We start from the raw sequence: 17,831 nt of genomic DNA, 5'->3' as shown, positions 1-17,831 counted from the left end.
GCAGTGTGTCCTTAGGACCCCTACTTAGATCAGACCAACTAGAAATGACATTTTTAAGATGATCTGGGAAAACCTGAACAAGGATTGCCATTCTTACAGTACTAAGGAGCTACTGCTGATTTCAGAATAGCACTGTGCTCATGTAAAAATCTGTACATATGAGACAGTTGCTGTATTTACAGGCGAAATGATTTCTGTGAACTGCCTCAAACAGAAATGGGACTAGACTAAATGAGGCTGGGAAAGTGCCGACGGTCACCAAAGTGAGTGACGGTACACAGGACTCTTCACCGACTGAAATTTTTACAGATTTCAAAGTTTTCACAATAAAAGTTTCTTGTCAAAGCTGACAACTCACCTTTAGCACACCAGGAAAGGCAAGGAGACCAGGCCAGGCCCAGGGCAGAGTCAGGGGGGACAAGTGGAGTAGATACAGCGAGGAAAGAGAACCGGCCCGCAGAGAGAGCCCACGGGGCCCAGGAGGGGCCGGGGGGGTCTGCGGTCAGCACCCTGCCTCGAGGAGGTCTGGAGGAGGGGCTGTGGCATGAGATGCAGAGGGGACGGGCCTTCCGGTACTGGAAGTGGTGGGTGCGCACAGATCTCGCTCTTTGGTATTTCTCAATGTTTTAAGTTAAAAATGGAAACAACAGATATCTTGATAAAGCTAAAGAAGGAAAACACAGAGCACAGGCCTAAGGGAGACAGCCAGGCCTGGCGCTCCCGGGCGGCAGCACCGACCACCCTCCGCCTCTGCCACCGGCAGTGCGGTGAGGGCGCAGGGGGACACTGGCACCGAGGCCTGCAGAGGGCTGCCTCGGGCTGGGGGCCTGGGGGCGGGCACTGGAGGACAACGAGGGCGCTCCAGGTGGGGTCCGGGTCAAGCGGCCTCAGCCCCAAGCGCAGGGTGGCGGCAGGGGGGTCACGGGCCGGGGCGTGGCTGGAGTCTCTCTGGAAGACCACCAGAGCCCCAAGGTGACAGGAGCTGCAGGCCGTCTCCTCGGCCACATGGTGGCTCCGCGCTGCGGGCCCCAGAGTCATTCCCCTCCCTGGAGGTGACGGGGTCAAGGACAAGCACACGGAGGCCAATCTTTCCACCTCTGCTCTCAGACCACCTAAAACAGGCCCACCCCCAGGGCCCAGCAGCGCCGGGACAGCGGGAGGCAGACAGTGGCAATGCTGGCAGCTCTTCCTCTGGGGCCCCGGCAACTAACTGCTCCTGGCCTGTCCGCAGACGCCCCTGGGAACTGCTCAGAAAACCCCTGTCAGAACGGAGGCACCTGCGTGCCGGGTGTGGACACCCACAGCACCCACAGCTGTGACTGCAGCCCAGGGTTCAAAGGCAGACGCTGTGAGCTGGGTAAGTCGGGGGCCACTCCCTCCTGCGGGGGCCCAGGCCTCAAGTCACCTGTCACAGCCGACGGTGATGGGACCCCTGGGCCCAGGGTGGGCTTGCCACAAGGACCTCCGACCCCGGGTGCCGGGACGGGGACCCAGCTCTGGTGCCCCAGACTCCAGGGCCCAGGTAGGGATACTGAGGCACAGTGAGTCCCAAAACGCCAGGTTGAGGAGTGCTGCCCAGAGAACTGGGGAGGCTGGAGACAGCCATAAAGCAAGGGACACGGAGCACCCCAGAGCCAGAGGTGGGAGCAGGGGCCAGACGTGGTGGCAGGATGGAAAAGAGCCCCGGCCTCCCTACTTAGAAGACGCGGGGGCTGAGGCCTGGGGGGTGGACGGAAGTCTGCACAGCAGCTGCACACCCCCGAGGCCTGGCAGAGGCGACCGCCTGGGGCTGCCAGGGGTCAGAGTGCCCTGACTGGCGGGGAGGGGGGTGCGACCTCAGCGCCGAGTCTCGGCCCTTTCCCTCTGTGCCGGCAGCCTGCACGAAGGTGCCCCAGCCCTGCACCCGGCTCTTCTCCGAGACCAAGGCCGTGCCGGTCTGGGAAGGAGGCGCCTGCCACCACGTGTAAGTTTCTTTCCTGCCCTCACTGCATCTGTGGAAAGTTCCCGGCTCCCAGAACTGCCTTCACAAAGAAGTGCCCAGCTCACCCACCCTTAGAAGCCCTGAGGAGCTCTGGGGGTCGGGGCCACACAGGGGCCTATACCCGTGCCCTCCATGGGGCGAATCAGGAAGCTGAGGCAGAGAGCTGGATCGCTTGTCGAGTCTGCTGGGAACCCCGGTCCCCTGGCTCCTGACCCCTCAGGCCTTCCTTTCCCACACGCTCAAGTGGCATCACCCCCTTCAGTGGATGGCAGGGCCACATGTACATCGATGCCAGAAAATGACGCTCCCCTTCTCTCTGCCTCAGAGTCCCCAGGAGAGAGAGGCCACTGCACAGGAGAACTCGAGTCTCCGTCCTGCCATTAAGTCATGACGTTCATGCCTTGGCTTCCTCATCTGTAAAATGGGCTGCAGAGGGAGAGTTTGCCTGGCTCACCTCGTAGGACCTTTCCTGTTCACGCTGTGGCCCCTTGGGTCACACTTACAGTGTATTTAGTTAACAAATACGTACACACGGCACAGGCCAGTGAACAGAACTGGCCAAAGTCCTGCCCTTGTGATCCTTGCATTCTAGGCAAGAGAGACCAGACACAAGAAGCAGGGGCACGACATGTAGTGTTCTAGAAGGTGGTCAGGGCTGGGGAGAGATGAACAGGTGGGGTCAGGAGAGCCAGGGCTGGGGGGCAGGGAGGGCGGGCTACAGCATTAAACAGGGTGTCAGGGGAAGCTTCATGGAAACACAACACTGAACAGACATGGAGGGGGTGAGGGAAGAACACTGTCCAGAAAGTCAAAATATCAGTCGCCAAGGCCCTACTCCAGGAGCGTGTCTGCCTGCCTGAGGAGCAGCAAGGGGGCAGCGGGGCTGGAGGGGAGCACGCAGGAGTGGCGGTCAGGCGGGGCCGGGGACCCCAGCACGGCTCTGGAGGCCCTTGGAAGGACGCTGGCACACATTCTTCTGGAATGGGGTTACTGAGGATGCGGAGCAGAGGAGGGACCTGTTCAGTTACGTGTCTAACCCTCACTCTGGACGGGATGCAGGAAGGCCACGTAGGTTTGCTTTGAAGCAGACGTGAAGCCAGGCCTAGCGCACGGCAGGAATACACAGGGATAGTGAGCGCACCGGGGCCCGTGGGGCGGGGTGTACAGACCCTCTGAACGTGGGTTCTGGGGAGGGGCAGCCCTAATCTGCAGCGTCCCCCATCTTCCGACTGAGCCAGGGACACGAGTGCCTGTGAGGACGACCCAGTACCGGATGAGACCCGGCACCTGCCACAGCGCTCACTTCAACCACACAGTCTGGAAGTGACGTTCTTGTGTTCAGCACGTGGGTGGGTCTTGCTTTACACCCGGGCCGACATCTCTGGTTGCTACCAGTGTTCACACCGTCTACATGTTATCGTTAAATCTACCGTATTGCTGTGTGTTTGCTATTTGTCCCATCTGATTGTTGTTCCTTGTTTTCTCTTTTCCTGCCTACGTTTGGATCAATTACTTCTTAGGGTTCTGTTTTACCACTGTGGTTGGTTTACCGAATATGCCTGTTTGCTTGAATGTTTGTGGTTGTTATGCCTTACGGGACTTACAATACGCATTTTCAACTAAGCACAAGCCTTTAGCTGCTGCCCCACAAGCTTGGGCTAATGGGGGCGCCTGCTGCGGCGGGCTCACTTCCCTCACGCTGTCAACTACCGCAGCCGGACGTCCTGCCTCCACAGTCCGTGCAGCGTGCGGGGCGGTAAGCCTGCTCTCAGGGGACAACCGCCTTCTGGAAACTCTTCTGTCCTTCCTTGCATGTTTACTGCCCCAGCACCTGGTGTCCCTTCTACAGACTGAAGATGCCACCGGGCACCACGTGCCTGACCACCTTCCTGTAGCATTTCTTACAGTGCAGGCCTGCTGGTGATGAACTCTCTCTGCTTTTGTCTGCAAGGGGTTTATTTCACCTTCGCTTCTGAAGGATCTATTTGCTGAATACAGAATTCCTGGCTGACAGCTGTGGTTTTCCTTTTGGCGCTTTAGAGTAGCCCCTTCTAGTCTTGTGACTTGTGTGGTCTTCCACAGGAAGGCTGCACTCATTCTTTTTTTTTTTTTTAATGTTTATTTATTTTTGAAAGAGAGATGGAGACAGAGCACGAGTGGGGGAGGGGCAGAGAGAGAGGGAGACACAGAATCCAAAGCAGCTCCAGGCTCCGAGCTGTCAGCACGGAGTCCGATGTGGGGCTCGAGCTCACGGACCGTGAGATCATGACCTGAGCTGAAGTGGGGCATTTAACCGACTGAGCCCCCAGGCGCCCCAGGCTGCACTCGATCTTCTTCCTGAGTGTGATGCACCCCGCCCTGCCCACCCCCCAGGGCTGCTCTTATGTCTCCTCTAGTGTTTCTGGGAAATGACTGTGATGCACTTGGACATGCCCCTGTACATGGTTTTGCTCTTGGGAGTTTGTTGAGCTTCTTGTACCTCTGGGGTTCTAGCTTTCATCAGGTTTGGGAAATTCTGGTCCTTATTCTTTAGGTAGCCCTCCTGTCCCTCCATTTCTCTGCCGTCCTGTGACTCCAGTCATGCAGGCACTAGACTGATGCAGTCCCTTCAGGTCCCCGAGGTGCTTTTCATCTTTTCCAGCCTTTCTTCTACTTCACGGTGGATCGACTGCACAGCTGTGCCTTTGAGTTCCATGATCTTGCCCTCTGCATGGTCTCACTTGCCATCAATCCCACTCAGCGAAACCTTCACTTCATCATCTCTGGAAATCCAATCTAGTCCTTTGGCAGATCCTCCATCTCCATCCTCGTTGCTTCTGTTTTCCTTCCGATCACTGAACATACGGGAGCAAATCTGTAACGTGTTTTAAGGTCCTTGTCTGCTCTTCCTGCCATTGCTCTCATCTCTCGGTGTCTTTCAACTCAATTATCATTTGCTGCTCACGTGTCACATTTTCTTGATATTTATACTATGTAAGTCTTTGAATGTCTTGTAATTTTTTGTTGGATGCTGGACATTGTGAACTATATGTTAACTGAGTGCTAAGTTGTGTGTGTGTGTGTGTATTTCCAAAAATGTTTAGTTTTGTTCTACAAGGCAGTTGACTCTAATTTGATACTTTTGAAGCCTGTTTTAGGGGATTTGGGTTCATTTTCCCCCACTCCTAAGCCATGGCCTTTCTGGAGTTTCTGTTTTACAGAACGGACTGCTGTAACTCACTTGTTCAGCTTCTTGGTAGTTCTCCCTGCTCTGCCGCAGGGGGCTCTTCCACATGTGTGCGCAGCGTAGTTTTCAAGGGGACCCTTCTTCAGGCCTAGCTCATCCTCTACGTAGCTCCCTTCTCCCCAGTGCTCTGCCCCACGGACCGCAGCTGCCTCTCCTCCTCAACTCTCACCTCTGTTCCCTAAGCCAAGTGTGACCACTGCTTGGCTCCCACCTCCCGCCACCACCACCCTGCAGTGCAGTGCAGAACGTGCCTCCAGGCAGAATTCCAGGGATCGTGGGGCTCATTTCATTTCATGTCTCCCTTCTCTCAAGGATCACAATCTTGTGCCACATATTTTCTAACATCTGAAAAGAACTGCTGCTTATATTTTGTCCACTTCTCTGGTTGTTCATATTGGGGGTTAATTCTAGAGTCTGTTACTCCCTGATGGCCAAAAGTATAAGTCTTAACCAAAGGCTTTACATCCCAAAGGCTCTCCTAGACTGAACATGAGTTGGAGGTCTGCCCATCAAACTCCCTGGATCTCTTTCCAACAGCTCTGACATTTGAGAGCTTTAACAAGAATAAAAACACTTTCCTGTTCATTATCATCTACAAATCTGTGAGAGGTAATACAAATAATTCCCATTTCACACAAAACTGAGGCCTAAGTTCCAAACACACACTCCAAGTAGACTAGTTAATAAACAGGAGGTAGGTAGAGTCTACACTGCCCACATCGAACAGCTGCATCTTCAAGGCTCTCAAACTTCTCCAAGAACTACCCCGAAGACAGAAAAGTGAGGCCATACTGTCTCAAGGCTTCAGCAAAACATGTCCTTGAAGTTTCTCACCTCATCTCTTAATATCATGATTTTGCCCACATTTCCCAAAATGTATGTTTAAAATGGGTGTGTCTTATGTAAATTATGCCTCAGGGAAGTTAATTTTTTTTAATTATATGACTTTTATGCTGGACATTTTATGCTGTCCATGTGAGATAAAGTTCTACTTAGAAAGTAACGGCCTGTCCCTCCGATACCCGCACGGCCACTGTGGGCCCGTGAAGCCTCGCTGAGGCAGCTGAGCAACATCCTGCTCTAGTTTCTGGCTTCACGGAACTTTCTCATGACACAGGTATAAACGAGTCTACAAGGTGCACCAGGACATTTGCTTCAAAGAGAGCTGTGAAAGCACGAGCGTCAAGAAAACCCCAAACAGGTGCCACCTCAGGGAGGAGGCCCACACGGTGTCCTGCGCATAGCTCACAGGGTAACAGGGCAAGGGTGGCCCTGGGGACTGTGCTGTGGGGTGCCACGGTCCTGTGGGCTGAGCCAGGCTGTGTTGTCTGCGTGTCCAAACGTGCAGCCCTATATAGACGCTCCACTTAGAAACCGTGTGCACCTTCGAGTGCATCCGCACACACACAGACTGGCCGAGCCGGGCACGGTGGGTGCTGGGGGAGATCACACAGGGGGAGCTGGGGGCCACAAGCTGGGTGCTTAGAGGGTCTCTGGTTATGCATGTTCACACAGTACCTGGTCGCACGGTGAATTGGGAAGCAGGGGACATCACTGACAGGTGCAAATATGTAACTGCAAATACAGTAAATCTCTACTTTTTATTTATTCACAGCCAGGTTCTTTCCCCAAAAGGCCCAAGGGAGTCACAGGAATTATTACATAATGTACTGCCTGAGTACATTATATGCCTTTCAAACAGCAGAGTCCTCACGCTGGTCACTCTGCATAGACCAGTCAGTAACCACACACCCTAGCTTTCGCATTACCGAGTGTCAGGGAAAGGCAGCAGTGTGCAATTCGACACCTGCTTGACCAAGGTATGCACCTGTCTCTTCCACCTTGCACTCCCCGTGACTCCCAGCCGGCCAAGTGGGTGCACAGAGGCTAAAGTGGGTCCACATGAGTGCCCCACTAACGGTGTTCCCCAAAATGGAATATATGTGCACCAAAGAAGGGACCCCAGCAGGCAGCCTGGGCTACAGGTACACAGGGGTTTTTTTTGTAAACCACCTTTTTCTATTTCAGGAAGCAAAGTAACAGTCCGGCACTGAAGAAATCTTAGGTACAGGTACGTTCTTCCCGCAGCGGGCGGAGCCACTGGAAGGTCAGAGGGGCTGGCCCAGCAGGTGGGCTCCAGGACAGCTGCCTCTCCTTGGGGCTCAGCTGTAGCCTCTCTATGACAAACCCCCAGACCAGGGGATTCAGAATTCCCTGCGGGGGTTACAAGGGGAGAGAAAAAACAATGGCCGAGGCCTCCGAATAGACATAAGCCTGGGGCAGATGCACTGGAGGTGAGGACGACTCTCCCTCCACCTCAGGCAAATGGAGAAACCCCTCCCATCCCCCACCCCCACCCCCGCATCAGCAGCAACAGCAGGGGGTAGGACTGACAGGGGCTGCTGGGGGGGGCGGGGGGGGGAGCTGGGAGGGGAGGGTGGTCGGAGGGGCCCGGGGAGGCCCAGATCCAGGGGCGCAGGGGTTCAAGGGAGGACTCCCAGGCTCTGTGAATGCCAATCTGTTGAAAGAAAAGATGGGGCGAGGGGCCTTGATCATGTCCCTTTGGGGAAGTCCTGACAACTCTCTCACTGGGGAATTCCCAATGGATGCAGGAATCCTAAGCATTCAGAATCCTGGAATGAAAGAAACTCCCTAGCTCTATTCCTGTTTGATCTGGAATTTCCCAAACTCCCCTGGCAGCCCCCCATCCATAAACTCTGTCAAAGTCTTCATAACAGTTGGAGCCATACCGGGTTGTACCCCGGAGACTCATCTACAGCCCGGAATCAGTCTTACACTGAGCTTCACGGGGAATGAGGAGGAATCCGCCACCCCCACCCCCCGGGGCAGCTGACCCCTCCTGCTCCATAAATGAGACTCTAAGGCCATCCTCCTGGTGTTGAGAGGAGAGTGAGGCCCCCTGGGAAAAAGCAGCTTCCACACAGGCTACATGATCTTATGGGCTGAGGAGGAGAAGGAGAAATGTTTTCAGAATCTTTACAAACAAGCAGAAGCGAGGAGCGTGGGGGGCAGGTGCCACCGCAGGAAGCGCGCCCACCCCAGCCAAGCGGGAGAGCTGGGGGGGGCCGGGTCAGACTTCTCGAAAAGCATCTGCATTTAGCTCATCTCCTCAAAGGCATCGCTTCCCCTCCCACTTCATGCAAACATGCCCCACGGCTCACAAGCGATTCGCTACCAGGACTAAGAACCCGCAAGTATAGTTGGGCTCAAAATCTTTGTTATCACAGTAAGTCACCCAAAAGAATAATACATTTCTTTAAAACTCAACAAATCCACTAGCGTAAGAACAAATCAGAAACCCTCAGCTAATCCCCAGGTTGGCAAATACTAGCTTGTAGAACACCCATTCGTGAAACAACGGAGAAATCACCAATGAACAGGAGTTCATTCCAACCCAGAGCAACAAGGCACAGCCTGTCTCTTTGGAGAAGGTCCAAGGGCATCACCTAACAGAAGGGAAGCAGCCCGCAGTGCCGCCCAAAGGTCCCTACCACGGGCTCATGCAGTCACAGCTCCTCGGCACACCTGCCCTCCCGCCCGCTGCGTGTTAGAGCGCTCAGCTCGCTATGTGACAAGAACACCGGGTCGTCTTGGGGTGGAGACCGAGCACTGTTAAGGGAGCATGAAGCTGCACTTCAACGAGGAGGAATGGGTATCACTCTCCTCACGCCCCGTTCTCTCTTTCCTTCGAAGGATTCAGGATGTCCTTGTTACACTCCATCAACCTCGGGAGCTTCCCAAGCCCAGGAAGATGGGGCCACAGTCGGACTGAGACAGGCGCCTGGGACACCAGGTCCTGGCTAGCACCGGTCCCCTCTGCGGCTTCCCTCCCCCGCCCCCGCCCCTTAGAGACAGACGGCCAGGCCAGCCAGGCCACACCAGGGACACCCTCTTGAGCTGAGTCGCCTCCAGGCCCCACAATGCTTCCAGCAGCCCATGCCGTAAGCCTGGCTGCAGTTTCCTACGGGGACAGCCCGGGCGTTGGCCTGGAGGAGCCGGGCGGCCGCCAGGAACACTCCCACGATATCCGGAAACCAGCTCTGGGACTCTGAGGTCGGGGGGCCAGTTCTCGCCCCGGAGACCTCACAGTCACAATGAGGACAGCCGCTCTCGAGCCCCCGCCGGGAAGGGGGCCGCGAGGACGTGATACGGGGAGGGAAGCCGCGAGCCAGGCGCCCGTCTGGCCCTCCTCCGCGCGTCACTACCCTCGTCTGCCACAGGCGCAACCGACCACCCGGACCGGCAGACTGGAAAGATAAAGCGTTAGTTGCTACGGAGATGGGGTTTACACACTCGCAGCCTCCGACTCTTCCTCAAACAGCGACTACTTTTGGCTTCAAGGACCAGACGGTCTCCGTGGCAACGTCTTGGTCACAGCAGCGTAGCCACAGCCGTGTGACCAGACGGTGTGGCCGAGTCCCAGGAAGACCTCACCCACCCGCCTGGCTAAGCCCCGCTCTCTCAGGTCACCCAGGCCCCAGCCTCGCACAGAGAAAGCCGTGAACCAGATGACGAATCACCCAGAGCTCCCGCTCCCGGCTTCCGAGCCGACGTGGCAGGTGCGCAGCAGGGGCTGCTTCCTCCTGGCGGGGTCGGTGCAACCGGACGGACAAGCAGGGCAGGCCGGGCCCCACCGCGCGAGACACTCAGTCCCTGACTCGACGACGACACTGCTTGCACTGCTGTTCACACAGGCTGCAAGGAGGCCGTGCGGCCTCACCACACGTGCTTCCAGCGTCTTCTCCCAGAGGTCTTCCCCCCGCGGAGGCCAAAAGCACGCCAACCCACCTCGAGACACGTGCAGCATTTTAAGAGCTGACCCGATCTGAACTCGAGCCTCTGGGCGTCTCCCACGGACGCGGCCCCAAGTCAGCATTCCAGCCACAGAGAGGGCTCCTTCCTGTCACCTTTTCTAAACACATTTTTTGAAGAGAGTATATTTTAGGCTTTTTGTTTTTATTAAAATTTTGTGTGCATATGTCTGTGTAGTATGCAATTTGTTCTTTTCAGAAAGGAGGGACAGTCATTTCAAGAGCATCCCCAGTGGCCCAAGCCCACCTGGAGAAGACGGCCGAGCTCAGCCAAGGGCTCTGGCACCGGGTGAGTGGAGAGGAAACCGCGGACAGACACGTGTACTGCTTGCTGACTTCTGCCGCGTTGCTGGGGCCTGTCGCTGCGTCTGTGTAAAGCTACAGCATCACCAGCAAGTGGCAAGATCAAGTGAGATCACTGGAAAAGTAGATGGAAATTTCTACTGCTATGCTAATAACCTCAAGCCCTTCCGCCACAAGGTGGACACTAGCATGTTTTGGTTTTTAACTCAGAAACCTTTGTTTCTACAAGAAACAGTCTACTGAATCCTGAGCTTGGTGCTGTGCTATCTTATGATTAACTCATCTTGATGTTTTACAAATTAGGAATCTAGTAAAAACACCTCCTGACGCCAAAGGAGTCACAACTCATCCAGGAAACGTTCTACATGAGACACTGCTTCTTCATATAGTCCCTTTGTAAAACTCTAGCATCTTCCTTGAATGCACACTCGAAGAAATCAGTAATAATGCAAATCAGAAAACTGTCAGGTACACAGAAATTTATTTCTGCATCAAAATGAAAGGAGTAGTCGTGAATTGCTAGGTTAGCCATTCCAGTCACAGAAATTTATAATGCTACTTAGTCGCCCGGCTGGGCACCACAGCCCATCTGAGGCTCCAGGGAAAGTGCCGGTCACTCGGACGCCACAAACCGAAGAGTGAGCGAATACACTGGCAGAGTGAAATGCTTTCGTTTTCAAACAATCTTGCCCACGGCTAAGAACCCCAGTGAAGACAAAACCTTCCTTCTCCTGCTGCAGGAGCTGCGCAGAGGCCAGCCCCGCCCGCCCGCTGCCCTCCCTCCCGCATAGCCCGGCCCCGCCCCGGTCAGGGCCAGCCACCTCCCGCGCACCTCCCTTCGTGGGAACGCTCCCGCGGCCAGCCACTACCGTGACACTGGCCTCCAAAGCCGCACAGGGACTCACTGGGCTACCTTCCTTCCCAGAGGATGTCTCTTTGCAGTCAGGCTCCCACACGAGCCTGGAGAAAACAGAAGCGCCTGGGCCTCGGTGCTGAGTCCCCATAGCAAACATGGCTCAGACCTATAAGAACATTCCAGTGCATGGGGGACAGAACGCAAACACACGGCTACTGACTGTTGTTTTAAATAAAGGAAATACGAAGCATAAGCCTGCTCCCAACCCCCCGGACCAGGCGTCAGAGCAGCTCCCCGGCCTCAGCCCCACTGACAACCTGGCTGGATGGCTCCGCGGTGAGGCCGTCCGGGCCCCGCGGGATGTTTAACAGCTCTCGTCTCCACCCATGAGATCCCAACAGCACCCTCTCTTTGTCCTCACAACCGAAAACATTCTCAGATGTTGCCAGACGTTCCCTGGGGTCCAGATCGCCCCAGGTGGAAACCGCTACCCACCAGGATCCCTACGCAGTCTCTGCTGGAAAAATACAGCCAAGCACCAAAATTTTACACAGTTGTTAAAATGCTGCCAAGACCCGGATTTTAGTCGCATCACCAAAAACATCTCTGGGTCACCAGCCCTGTGCAGGTTCCCCCCAAGGCAGGAACGCCCAGGACGTTCTGAGATGCACCGGCCCTCCCCATGGAGCCCAGGCCGTCAGGGCCAGGCCTCTACCTCAGAGATGACTCCTATCACATCTGCTCCCCAAATCACCCCTGAGGCTCACCGGGTTCCCCGAGGGGCTCCCTGGAGGAAACCAGGTCCTGCCCCACCAAAGACCCTGTGCGCGTCCTCTTCTCCGCTGGGCTCAGGAGCCACTTCCGCAAAATGGGCGATGGGGAGGTGACGGGTCGGACCACCCAGCCCCTTCCTGTTCTGGCACATTCCAGGGGCAGCACCCTGTGGCCGCCAGAGCCTTCAGGCCAGGATGTGGCCCACCGGCCGTGAGCCGCCACGCATGCTCCCCTGAGAGGTGAGAGCCAGGACCCCGGCCTCACACACAGGGAGCCGCCCCCCAACCCTCCGCCGGCACTGAGAAGCCGTGCAAGATGAAACCACACCTCACCAACAACCCCCTTTCCAGTGCTGGGCGCTGAGCACAGTTCGGGAGCAGTAACTGTGGACTCAAACCCGAGTGTTTCTGTGGGAAACCTGCTGCTTGTTTCCATAGAATAAAGTGCTGTGATGTACAGAGGCCTCACTGCCTGCTCCTGATTGTACGCTTATCACTAGAGGGAAACGTACAAGGACTCGAACCACAGGGAGGGCCCCCCCCATAGTCATGGAATCATCACCTGCACATACAACACAGAAAACCAAACCCAATGTCGAGGTCCTGAGGCCCCCTGAGTGTAACAGCTCAGAGGAAGGCTCATGCCGGTCGGAAGAGGCCCTCCCCACAGAGACCCGGCCACAGATCACACTAACGTAGCCCCTCCTTAGTCTGACCTGCTTCTCAGGTGATTTAGAATAATGTTTTCACCAGAAGACCAGTTTTAGCAGGAAAAATAACCTGGGAAGATCCAAGTGAAGCTCTCAGAAGCTCTGAGAGAATTAAAACACTCTCGGGTGTGTGCGGGCTCTTCACTCCTGACTTCCGTCACTCCTCCTCCCCCTCCTCTTCATCCTCCTCTTCCTCGTCCACACTCAGCCTCTCACTGTCAGAAATGGGGCTCTCGGTCTTCTCTTCCTCCTCCCGAGCGAAGAGCTTCTTAAAAACGTCAAATTCTGCAGCAGAGGAATAGGCCGTCCTGGCCAGAAACTCAGCTTCTGACACTCTGAGGATGTCCTTGAGCAAAGGATTGGGGACCCGGGTCTGGCCCTTCTTATCAGGGGTTTGGTACCGTCCCAGGCGCTCAAGGAATACATGTCTCTGCTGGATCCTGGTGACGGAGTACCGCAGGAAGTCGGTCCTCACCACGTCCGCATGCTTGACCCCCATCCTGAAATAGGCATACTGGAGACACAGACACCATTAGGAGGCCCACAGTGACCTACGACCGGCCCAGGGTCGCCTCAAGCTGTCCAAGCGCACTCACAGAGAGCCACCCAACTACCAGTGAAGGACACCCCATGTCGCCCAGCGACTGTGTGATAGCTGAGTTTTCAAAACATGTTCAAGTTCATATTGAGAAAAATTTAGCAGAAAATAAAGGGATAGGAGAGATGCACTCAGTTCTGTTTCTTTCGGGGAAATAACCGTGAGTACGGAAGGAACAGGCAAAAAATTCAGAAAACATCTAGCGATTTGACCTAAATTGTCATAATTGTTACCCAAAACTTAGGACAACTGTCACAGTTACACTTCGGAAATCAACATGCAGAACAGGTACTACGGCTCTGGCCTAAGCCCTTCGCCGTGTCCGCTGACCCTCCCCACAGCCGAAGCACGTGCTGTTCCTTCCCGAACCCCCTCCCACCCATCCTCACCTGGAATTTGTACTCCAGTTCACCGGGGTCCTCCTGAAGAACATAGGGGCATCTGTGCAAAATCCTGGTCACCTGCTGTACTGTGAAAAGACACTTCTCCCTGAGAACCCCAACAATGCCGTCGATGTCCCTCTGGGGCATGGTGAAGATTTCCGGGCAACAGAGAAGCACTGTCTTGAGTTTCCCTGCGGAACATAAAAAAGGGCAAGTGCATAATTTCAGGATATTCCAGAACACTAAGGGCTTACTACACCCAGGCCAGCATTTAAAACCTGGGCAAGGGTGCTCTCTTCCGCGAGTGACAGCTTCCGAAGGCTGCCCAGGGGCGCCACGAAGTGTGAGGGGCCAGAAGGACATCTCCTCATGGGCTCTCTCACTGCTGAGACTCACCCACCTCCCCCACCTCCCCCACCCCCCACGGAAAGAGGAGGCCTCCTGCAGGCCTCGCGGCTGAAAGCTGCCAATCTCATCTTCTCAGAGGCCTCCTCCCGCCCTCTTCCTCTGAAGAAGTTCATGGGGGGGGGTGGGGGGGGGGGGCGGCGGTGAGGGGAAGTGCACCTGGTGGCTCAGCTGACTATCTGACTCGTGATTTTGGCTCCAGTCATGATGCCATGAGATAGAACCCCACATCGGGCTCCACACTTAGCATGGTTCTCTCCCTCTGCCCCTCACCTGCTCATGCACGCTCACTCTCCAAAATTTAAAAAAAAAAAAAAAAAGGAATCTCACAGGGGATTTACTGGAAAGATTAGGCAGTAAGATGAGACAGTAGTCTCCCCCGCACTGGGGCTTGGGCTTGATGTTCCTTCCGTGATAAAACAGAAGCACTGACACCAACATTCCTAGGATCTGGACTCAGCTGAACTCAACGAAAAGGAGTTCCGTACTGGGGGCGCCTGGATGGCTTAGTCGGTTAAGCATCCGACTTTCGCTTAGGTCATGATCTCACGGTTTGTGGGTTCGGGCCCCACGTCGGGTCTGTGCTGACTGCCAGCTCAGAGCCTGGAGCCTGTTTCAGTCTGTGACTCCCTCTCTCTCTGACCCTCCCCTGCTCACGCTGTCTCTCTCTCTCTCTCCTAGAAATAAATAAAAACATTAAAAAATTTAAAAAAAAAAAGGAGTTCCGTACTAATTCACGTAATAACAAGAATACTCATGATACGAAGCCACAAGCACTGTGTCCTAATTAGTGGAGTGACCATATATTTTATCAAAATTAGGGCAATTCTGAGTGAAAGAGACTCTATTAACAAATGCATTAGGGTAACTGAGATTACCTGAGGCAAACTGGGGTGTATGGTCTTTTTTCGGGGAGGGGGGGAAGAACAGGGAGGGGTAGATGGCAAGGAAGAAAATCTTTTTTTTTTTTTTTTGTAATATTTAAAGTTTATTTTTATTTTGGGAGACAGAGAGAGAAAAAGAGAAAGCGGGGGAGGGCCAGAGAGGAAGAGACAGAGAATCTCAAGCAGGTTCCAAGTTGTCAGCACAGAGCCTGACATGGGGCTCAAACTCACGAACCGCAAGATCATGACCTGAGCCAAAGGTGGACACTTAACTGCTGAGTCGCCTAGGCGCCTCTGAGCTTTGTGACTTATAATCATAACATTTAAAGTGTTAACTTTAGTCCTTTACGTTATATGGCAACAGGTGATCCATTAAGAGAAACAGAAGCTTATCTTTTTCCTGATCTTCTGAAGGAGGTCCATAGAGACCCTCTGAAATAGTAGTTCCCTAAGCCTTTTCTCCCCTTCAACAATATCTTACCAGTAAGAGTCAAGAATGAAAAAAAGAATAGTGACCCTCCTCTGGTCAAAGCAGGTAAGGATCCTTGGAGAAGCTCATGGGCCCCCAGCCCCCTTCTCCTGAAGGCCCATAAAGAGATCCAGTGAAATTCTAGTATCCTTGGGCTCAGTCAGTTAAGTGTCCAACTTCAGCTCAGGTCATGGTTTCGAGGTCTGTGACTTTGACCCCTGCGACAGGGTTTGTGCTGACAGCTCAGAGCCTGGAGCCTGCTTCGGATTCTGTGTCTCCCTCTCCCTCTGCACCTCCCCCACTTGTACTCTGTCTGTCTATCTCTCTCTCTAAAATAAATAAGCATCAAAAAAAAAAAAAAAAAAAAGAAAAGAAAAAGGAATTCTAGAATCCTTTCGGGGTGAATCCTGTTGGGGGCAGGGGTGGGGGCAGGGGACAGGGTGGAGGGAAGAGTCAGTCCTCAGCTTCCTGGGAGTCTGGGAAGATCTCGTGTTCTACAGCAAATCAAGGCGCCTCGCTGGAATGCACATCTTCGCAAAGGACTCTAAGCCTAGGGTTCTACGTCGTACAGACACAAAGCCCTGAGATCACTCCAAGTCAGACACCCAGGTGACGCACATGCACATGTGTCAGCATTGCATACTGACATCCATCTGCTGCACATACTACGCACTCACTGCCCCATGCTAGGTGCTAGAGGCCCCACAGCGAGCACATCAGACGAGAGTCCCGGCCTGTCTCCCCCTCCCTCCTGCAGTGCCATCCGCAGTCACTCCTCTTTCTTACCCCCAAACCGAATCGCACGTTATTCTCAAGGACTTTCCCCAGGAGCCCCCCTAGTCCAACCCATCTGGGCTTCTGGTCCCCCAACCCCAAGTCCCCAGCGTCGTAGTGAAATCAGCACTTGTACCTTCGCCAAGCCCGAGCTTGCGCAGGTAACTGGAGCGCTTCCTCACGTGCATCATAGGCAGTTTCAACAGCTCGGGGCTTTTCTTCACGGCCACATACACAGGCTCTGGGTTCAAACCCAAGAGTATTAATTCAGAAATGAAGTCCAGCACCTGTTGAGTAGGCACACTTGGCCACATACTGAGCAATTCGTTAACGTGGATGTCACTGAAACCCATGTCCAGGAGGGCACTGATGACCTTCTCTCGCTCCAAGACTCCTCGAGCCACAGGAGTCCTCTGCTCAAGACGGTACCGGGTGACATTTGCCCTGCACTCTGATTCCCGCACATACTTTCTGGGCTCCACACAGGATACCTTCCGGAGGCTCCCGCCTTTGGAGGCTGTGGCCAGCTGACACAACAAAGATGCACATGTCCTCTTCTGTTCTCGGAGAGGAGTCCGCCTGGCAACGTGGGCCCAGGCGAGGGGGATCAGGCGGTGCCAGTCAGAGACCTACGAGACAGAGCACCAACAGAGAGTAAGCTCCTCCCCACGCCCATGTAACAGACACCACGGCGCTCCCGAGCCAGGTTATTTAGGACCATGGTCCCACATAAGCGCAGTGGCCTTTGTAAGCAATCTGCACGATCGTATCTGAACTCAAGCCTGCAGAGAAGGAAGTTCACATACAGTAAAGTTCACATACGCTGCAAGGGCACAGAGGTCGGAGAGCCAAGCAAGTCTCCGCGTCCTTCGCTGCTGTAACTGAGGGCAGGGCAGGGCGGAACAGAGCTAGAACCAGGGCCCCAGGGCCTGGGGGTCTGTGGGGTACTTTGGCTCTACCCGTGCTTGGGGGCTGCAAAATTTAACAGAAAACAGGTGAACAGGAAGATAAAAACCAAAGTTTATTCATATGCGTGGGGCCGCTCACAGAAGGGGTAGCTCCCTATATGGTGAAGTGAGGGGCTAACTTAAGGGGCGGGGGCTTCTATGAAAGAACAAATGGGGGATAAGCGAGTTTGTGACAATGTTTATGCAGATGTAAGTGGTCTCCCTTCTCTTTTTCTTCTTGGCCATAAAGCTACCCAGGAGAAGACATCATGAAGCCTGCTTTATCCGTGAGGTAAGGGAACCTCCGAGAAGCCCCTTCGGTAGCTGCTGTATCCTAAACGCAAGAGTTGAAAACGACGTTCGTGCCACCCGCGGGGGTCCCGTGTGGACCTCACACTGGTGCGCAGATTCACGGAGCTGAGTCCACCCCGCAGAAACAACCCTGTTCCACAGAACCGGCCTGACGCCCACGTGCCCACACCTCGGCCCGGCGCCGCCGCCCGCGCACGCAGCACCCGCCCCGCCCCGCCGCGCAGCGCTCGCGGGCGTCCTCTGCCGTCGCCGCCCGGCCTCCCCCTCGGCCTGGCTCGGCCCGGGATCCCGCCGCGCGACCCTCCCGGCACCTCACCCGCCGGCCGTGCGCCGCCATAGCGCGGAGGCGGCGGCGACGTCCCTGGCGCCGGAAGCCGG

General features: G+C 54.9%; 2 protein-coding genes across 8 annotated transcripts in view; one reads left to right on the top strand and one right to left on the bottom strand.

Moving 5' to 3' along the window:
- Positions 1 to 10,725, top strand: part of SNED1 (sushi, nidogen and EGF like domains 1) — a 90,359-nt gene extending 79,634 nt beyond the window's left edge. The window contains exons 27-31 of one of the 7 annotated variants that reach the window (XM_039228496.1): positions 1,232 to 1,357; positions 1,876 to 1,963; positions 6,325 to 6,408; positions 7,236 to 7,278; positions 10,239 to 10,725. In XM_039228496.1, the coding sequence (XP_039084427.1) occupies positions 1,232 to 1,357; positions 1,876 to 1,963; positions 6,325 to 6,408; positions 7,236 to 7,272 (335 nt within the window). In that variant the 3' untranslated portion in view covers positions 7,273 to 7,278; positions 10,239 to 10,725. Of the gene's footprint in view, positions 1 to 1,231; positions 1,358 to 1,875; positions 1,964 to 6,324; positions 6,460 to 7,235; positions 7,279 to 7,907; positions 8,080 to 8,921 lie in introns of those variants that run through there. The other 6 variants (XM_039228494.1, XM_039228495.1, XM_039228499.1 and 3 more) reach the window with 6 other exon arrangements.
- Positions 10,726 to 10,806: 81 nt separating this feature from the next.
- Positions 10,807 to 17,831, bottom strand: MTERF4 (mitochondrial transcription termination factor 4). Its single transcript, XM_039228502.1, has 4 exons — positions 17,770 to 17,831; positions 16,331 to 16,823; positions 13,669 to 13,853; positions 10,807 to 13,195 (listed from the first exon to the last, which is right to left on the bottom strand). The coding sequence occupies exons 1-4, from the start codon at positions 17,788 to 17,790 to the stop codon at positions 12,839 to 12,841; spliced, it is 1,056 nt and encodes a 351-aa protein (XP_039084433.1). The 5' UTR covers positions 17,791 to 17,831; the 3' UTR covers positions 10,807 to 12,838.

This window comes from Hyaena hyaena, unplaced genomic scaffold (assembly GCF_003009895.1).
Source record: "Hyaena hyaena isolate Hyena2069 unplaced genomic scaffold, ASM300989v1 scaffold_31, whole genome shotgun sequence".
In the NCBI taxonomy this organism is placed as follows: domain Eukaryota; kingdom Metazoa; phylum Chordata; class Mammalia; order Carnivora; family Hyaenidae; genus Hyaena; species Hyaena hyaena.
The sequence above is the reverse complement of the archived record's forward strand: the minus strand, read 5'-3'. Positions and strand labels throughout refer to the sequence as shown.

Coding starts and splice junctions, on each gene's coding strand:
- MTERF4 (XM_039228502.1), bottom strand. CDS start 17,790: ATGGCGGCGCACGGCCGGCGG. Junction 13,854..16,330: donor CAAGCTCGGGCTTGGCGAAG/GTACAAGTGCTG, acceptor TATGTTCCGCAG/GGAAACTCAAGACAGTGCTT. Junction 13,196..13,668: donor AACTGGAGTACAAATTCCAG/GTGAGGATGGGT, acceptor CTGTGTCTCCAG/TATGCCTATTTCAGGATGGG.